The 7,253-nt window shown below is 46.1% G+C and overlaps 1 protein-coding gene across 1 annotated transcript in view; it reads left to right on the forward strand.

Annotated features, from left to right (window-relative positions):
• The window catches only part of SMYD2 (SET and MYND domain containing 2), a 48,937-nt gene that overhangs the window by 16,528 nt on the left and 25,156 nt on the right, over positions 1-7,253 (forward strand). Inside the window, exon 3 of the mRNA XM_088481048.1 lies at positions 6,822-6,932. Within this exon, the coding sequence (XP_088337174.1) occupies positions 6,822-6,932 (111 nt within the window). The remainder of the gene's footprint in view (positions 1-6,821; positions 6,933-7,253) is intronic.

Below are 7,253 nucleotides of genomic sequence, written 5' to 3' on the forward strand. Positions count from 1 at the left end.
TTCTTTAAGTTTCACATAATGGACCCCTTTCCTCTCCCACTCCACCAGTCTCCTTCTTGATCTAGTCTTTTCCCACTGCTGTGATATCTCTGGCTTCACCAAGTCCCCCTCTTCCCTCTCTCAGCCCACCACTATCTCCTCTCCATTGTCCTTTCTTTTCCCCAGTCACCACCTCTCTCTCACCAAATGCAACCTTAATACCCTAGACCCAGCCCTGTTCTCCTTCTCACTGGATGTACATCTTACTCGCACAATGATCAAGCTCTATCCATCTACAAGTCCACCCTTACATCTGTCTTTGATTGCACTGCCCCAGCTGTTACCTGTAGTCTACCTTGGTGCTTGCCACAACTTTCTCACTTAATGAGCACACACTCCCTGTAAAAATGCTTTTGCATTGCATGGAAGTTGGGCTCTTACACTATTTTCTTCCGTTTCAAATTCATCCTATCCTCCAACTCTGGTCTGCCCTATCTCTCTCAAAGCAATCTTACTTTGTGTCTCTCATTTCCTTCCAGACTTCCTGTTCCTGCCATCCTCTTCGCTACCTCCAACACTCTCCTCTACCACCCTCCTCCCTCTGTGCCTTTGACTTTGCCAAACATTTCATATCCAGAATTGATGTTATACACCACTTCCCATCAGCCTCCTCCTGCCCCACCCTCACCCATCTTCAGCTGTCTGTCCTCCTCCTCCCTTGCCACTAGGGATGAAGATGGAGGCCTTCTCTTATCCTTTCCCCACACATGCCCTCTTGACCAAATTCCCTCTCACCTCCTCCACTCCCTCTCTCCCAGCACCGGCTCCCACCTTGTCCTCTTCAACCTGTCCCATGCATTCTGTACCATCCCATCCTCCAAGCATGTACCATCCCATCCTCCAAGCATGCATCATCAAAAACTCTCACTTGGTCCATGTTCTCTCTCCAACTTCTGCCCGATCCTTCTGCTTGATTGTGTCTCCAAAATCCTTTACCGCCTCAAACCTTTCTTCTTCCCCCACTCCCTTGTTGATCCACTTGAATCTGGTTTCCGTTCCCTCCATCCACAGAAACTGCTCCAACCAAGGTAACGAATGATCTACTTACTGCCGAATCTAAGGGTCCTTTCTCTCTGCTCATCCTCCTGGACCTATCTGTGGCCTTTGATACTGTGGATCCTACTCTCCTCATTCACACCTTCCAGTCTTTCAGTCTCTGTGACTGTGACCTTTCTTGATTGACTTCCTAGGTCTCTAACTGCTTCTGCTGGCCCTTCATCTGACTTCACCTCTCTTGCTGTCTGTGTCCCAGAGTATGTTCTTCACCCCTTCTCCCTCCGCACCTACCCTCAAGGAGATCACATTGGTTCCATCTTCCTCCAATACCACGTACACGCCGATGACACCCAAACTTTCTTCTCCTCCCCAGATATCTGTCCCTCCATTCTCACTCATGTCTGTCTCTCTACCATCTCCTCCTAGATGTCCCTTTGCTTTCTCAGCTCCGTGCGTCTAAAACTGAACTCATTGTAACTCTTCCCCCACCCCCTTACAGTCCCCTCTCATTTCTCTGTCTTTCTCTCTTCAGTCTACCTCACAATCTTGTTGCTTCCACTTTCTCAATATCTCTAGAATCAGAACCTTTCTAGAGCAGCCTCCTCTTCTCGCTGCAATCGGTCTCATTAAGCTCTCCCACCTCTCTGTGTCAGCCTCCTCCCTCTACAAATTGGCTCCCCATACACCACAGAGTACAGGATAAACTCCTCACCCCTAATTATAAAGCCCTCGGTGGCTCCACTCCCTCCTCCATCTCCACCCTCATTTCTGTCCAGGCTCCCTCCTGTCCTCTCTGCTCCTCCACTGATCACCGCCTCACCACAGCCCTGGTCGCCCACATCCAGGATTTCTCCCGTGCTGCCCCTCTCTACTCTGACTGTCTGCTGCCCTCCACACCTTCCAATGAGCCCGAAGGCTTCCCTTCTCCATACTGGTCTATCAGCCCTCATCCTAACTCACTATTCTAAGATACGTAAATATTCACCACGAAATGCATCATCGCACCCCATCCACTTCGCAGGGGGCACAGGAGGGATATGGGAGTGTGGGCTGCTATCCTAGATGTGTGTGTGGGGGGAGGGGGCATGTCTTGTTGCTACTGATTACAGTACCCCATAATATAAGCCTTGCTCTTTGGAATGCTTTATACCCTGGGGTGACACAAGTGCCATTTTAACGCACCATATAAGTAGCACAAATTGAAATATTACCAATATAATATACTGGTAATATATGATATACTATATATAATTTTTTTTACGTTTAGAATAAAAGCAAAGCTATTTAATTATATATGAAATTTCAGATGCTGGTCACTTTTTCTTCAACTCTGCGTGATCCAGCCCGAGGATACGTTCTAATTAGCAATGCCTACGGGGGAATCTCATTCAGCCATAAATTTGGATTCTTTTTTTTTTTTTTTTATACTGACAAAAACTTTCTCCAAAGTTCTAAACTTGTAGAATAAAATGTTAAAAAAATAAGGCTAAGGGCCATATTCAATTAGGCTGCGAAAAGCCGTAATTTTCGCCGATTTCACTTATCCCCGTATTCAATTTGTCCAACTTTTCGCCGGTGCGAAAAATCTTTCTATTGGGGACCAGCAAAAAAGTATCACCTATGAATAGGTGGCGAGAACAAATGCAGAATTGGGATTTTGAGGTGCAGACTTCCCAAAACCACCCTGAACCCCTTGGACAGGCCCCCAAAGGTATTCTGTGTCAAAAACATTTTTAAAAGTACGACAGGACACCCCAAAAAAGGTACTTTTCATTTTGGGGGTGAAAACAAAAAAGTTGGGGAACAAACTTCTAAACTAGCGGAATAGACTCAGGGGGGGTCCCCAAGTATGCCCCAGGTGTTTTTAAAAATTCACATTAACCACTTTAAAATATGCTAGTATCCATTTTCATGTACCCCAAATTTTTCCCAAAAAATTCTTCACCACTTTACCAAAGACACTAAACTGCACCTACTGAGACCATTTAAAAAGCCCAAATACCTTTAGCAGGGCTATTTGGGGGGTACACATAGTGAACCCCCATGTCAGAGCATCTTTAGGGGGGTGTCATGCTGATTTCCCCAAAAATTACAGCACTTTTCACTTATTTCGTTATCACTGGCTCCCGTTTTCGCTGTTTTGGAATTAAATACGGGGATAAGCGAGGACGAGTGCAATAACTTTTCGACTGGAAAATATCCGATGATGGCAAAGTCCGGCAACTGACTTTTCGCTCCAGATTGAATATGCCCCTAAATAGAAGAGGTAAAAGACATTCTTTGTGCAAGAAGACAGAGATAAAGGTGAATTAAGTGATTTTTTATTCATTTATTTAGCATTTTTTTCACATGAGGTTTTTTTTTTTTTTGTAACATTCAGGTCAAGGCTGTGATTTCGTCAGAAGGTCGACAATCAACGTCAGTAGACGTGTTTAGGTCGACACGGTTAAATTGTCGACAATTAACATGTCAACGTCATGTGGTTTTTTTTTTGTTTTGTTTTTTATTATTTTAGCCTGACCCTATAAATGAACAAAAAAAAAGCAAAAGTTGTGATTCTGTGTCAACGTTTTGACCATGTTGACCTAACTGCATGTCTACATAATTATTTTGACCTAATGATCATGTTGACATTTTGACTGTCGGCATTCAGAACCTGTTGGCATTCTCAATGTCGACAGGATACCATCTCTTGCCATATGGATAAGAGAGGGAAATGGCTAAATAATTGATATCACATAGGGATCTCCTCATAGGATAATGCTCTGGACATGCTAAATCCTAAACGTTCTAGATCATACGTTCCGTACCTGTATATACGCGTTACCAGGTAGGGACACCCCTCCTGCGGTACACGGGCAAATAAGAACCACTTGGCCCATCTAGTCTGCCCCTTTTCATGCATCCTTTAGACAACTTCAACCTTATTTACTCCTTACATCTCTCAAGGATATCCTTATGCCTATCCCAAGCGTGTTTAAATTGTTCCACTGTTTTAGCTTCAACCACCTCTGATGGGGGCTATTCCACTTATCCACTACCCTTTCTGTGACGTCATTATTCCTCAAATTTCCTCTGAGCCTCCCTCCCCCCAGTGTCAGAACATGTCCTCATGTTCTTGTACATCTCTTCCTCTGAGCCTCCCTCCCCCCAGTCTCAGTGCATGTCATCGTGTTCTTGTACATCTCTTCCTCTGAGCCTCCCTCCCCCCAGTCTCAGTCCTCGTACATCTCTTCCTCTGAGCCTCCCTCCCCCCAGTCTCAGTGCATGTCCTCGTGTTCTTGTACATTTCTTCCTCTGAGCCTCCCTCCCCCCAGTGTCAGTACATGTCCTCGTGTTCTTGTACATCTCTTCCTCTGAGCCTCCCTCCCTCCAGTCTCAGTGCATGTCCTCGTACATCTCTTCCTCTGAGCCTCCCTCCCCCCAGTCTCAGTGCATGTTCTCGTGTTCTTGTACATCTCTTCCTCTGAGCCTCCCTCCCCCCAGTGTCAGTACATGTCCTCGTGTTCTCGTACATCTCTTCCTCTGAGCCTCCCTCCCCCCAGTGTCAGCGCATGTCCTCGTGTCCTTGTACATCTCTTCCCCTGAGCCTCCATCCTTCCAGTCTCAGTGCATGTCCTCGTGTTCTTGTACATCTCTTCCCCTGAGCCTCCATCCTTCCAGTCTCAGTGCATGTCCTCGTGTTCTTGTACATCTCTTCCTCTGAGCCTCCCTCCCCCAGTGTCAGTGCATGTCCTCGTGTCCTTGTACATCTCTTCCTCTGAGCCTCCCTCCCCCAGTGTCAGTACATGTCCTCGTGTTCTTGTACATCTCTTCCTCTGAGCCTCCCTCCCCCAGTGTCAGTACATGTCCTCGTGTTCTTGTACTTCTCTTCCTATGAAGAATGTCTCCCCCCAGTGTCAGCGCATGTCCTCGTGTTCTTGTACATCTCTTCCTCTGAGCCTCCCTCCCCCAGTGTCAGTGCATGTCCTCGTGTTCTTGTACATCTCTTTCTCTGAGCCTCCCTCCCCCAGTGTCAGTGCATGTCCTCGTGTTCTTGTCCATCTCTTCCTCTGAGCCTCCCTCCCCCAGTGTCAGTGCATGTCCTCGTGTTCTTGTACATCTCTTCCTCTGAGCCTCCCTCCCCCAGTGTCAGTACATGTCCTCGTGTTCTTGTACTTCTCTTCCTATGAAGAATGTCTCCCCCCAGTGTCAGCGCATGTCCTCGTGTTCTTGTACATCTCTTCCTCTGAGCCTCCCTCCCCCAGTGTCAGTGCATGTCCTCGTGTTCTTGTACATCTCTTCCTTTGAAGAACGTCTTCCTCCTGTACCTTGTTATAACCCTTCATGTATTTGAACGTTTCTATCATGTCCCCCCTTTCCCTTCTCTGCTCCAAACTATACATATTAAGATCTTTTAGTCTTTCCTGGTACGTTTTGTGGTGTAGACCTTGCACCATATTAGTTGCCCATCTTTGTACCGTCTCTAATGTATTAATATCCTTCTGGAGATATGGCCTTCAGAACTGAGCACAGTATCTAGATGAGGACGTACCAATGACCTATACAGTGGTATTATCACTTCTGTCTTTCTGCTACTGATTCCTCTCCCTATGCACCAAGCATCTGACTTGCCTTCCTCATTGCTTTGTTACACTGTTTGCTTGCCTATGTTTTCTGAAATGGTGACTCCTAAATCCCTTTCCTCCTCTGTATTTTCTATTATAGTGCCCTTGATACTATATTTAGCTTTTAGGTTATTGAGACCCAAGTGCATGATTTTGCATTTTTTGGCATTAAACTGTAGTTGCCACGTTCTTGACCATTCCTCTAGTCTACCCAGATCCTCAGTCATTTGTTTTATCCCTCCTGGTACGTCTACCCTGTTGCATACCTTTGTGTCATCTGCAAAAAGGCATACTTTCCCTTTAATATTATTTGCAATATCACCAACATAGATATTAAAAAGCACTGGCCCAAGTACAGATCCCTGGGGTACTCCCCTGGTTACCTTTCCCTCCTGTGAATACACTACATTTACTACAACTCTCAGTTTCCTATCCTGCAACCAAAATCTTATCCATTCAACAGTCATAGAATCCAGTCCCAAGCTTTGCAGTTTTTATCATTCTGCGATGTGGGACCGTGTCAAAAGCCTTACTAAAGTCTAGATAAGCTACATCTACGGCCCCCCTTGATCTATTACTTTGGTCACCCAGTCAGAAAAGTCAATAAGATTTGATTGACATGATCTCCCCTGAGTAAATCCATGCTGTTTGGGATCCTGTAAATTGTTGGATTTGAGATATTCCACCACTTTTTCTTTTACTAGTGTTTCCATAATTTTTCCCACTACTGATGTAAGGCTCACTGGTCTGTAGTTGCTGGTCTGTAGTTGCTGGTCTGTAGTTGCTGGTCTGTAGTTGCTGGTCTGTAGTTGCATCCTGTTGTAGTCACATATAGTATCAGTCAGCCACATTTCACTTTTATATACTTTAGTTATATTGTAGAACGCATTCGACAATGCAGACTCCTTCTCTGTATCCTAATCCGCCTATTACATCTAAGGGAAAGGGAACGATACCCCTGAGGGTTTGTGTTTTTATTTTGGTAATGAACTTGCAGCCGCTCAGCAGTTGGATTGGGATCTTGGGTGAACGTTCTCACTCGCTGAGTGTTTCTGGGATCTCATCCTTTTGTGTCAGACCTTATTTTCAAAGGAAACACATTTCACCTGACCTTTGCCTGCAGAGAAGACAACTGTATCCTTGTTTTAATTGCTGTGCCGTGTTTTTCTGACCACGTAGAAAGGAGACTGGCCCATGCACAAGCTGGAATGCTCCGCAATGTGCTCTTATGGACAGAACTGGAACCCCTCGGAGACCGTAAGACTCACTGCCCGGATCCTGGCCAAACAGGTGAGGCCGGGGAGGAAGCCGATGTTTGCGCTGATGTGAGAGGGTGATTTATCTCTTTATGGCAGGGTGCCGGCTTCTGTTTGGCTGATTGACCACGTCCGTTGCCATGCGCCCAGGTCCTGCGCTGCGTTTCGGGCCTTGGTTTAGCATGACGTTTCGCTATGCTGTCTTCGTGCTCTGCAGGGCGCCGTTGATTGCAGAGGAGGCAGCGGACAGTGGTAGCGTCATGTCTGGGGCGCAGATTACATTTATAAGCCCCTATGTCAGCCTGTAACATGCAGATAAGATGGCCGACACTGCGCCCACGTGCCTGATTATGTA

This window comes from Taudactylus pleione, unplaced genomic scaffold, assembly GCF_031769625.1.
Source record: "Taudactylus pleione unplaced genomic scaffold, aTauple2 ptg000261l, whole genome shotgun sequence".
Classification (NCBI taxonomy): Eukaryota; Metazoa; Chordata; class Amphibia; order Anura; family Myobatrachidae; genus Taudactylus; species Taudactylus pleione.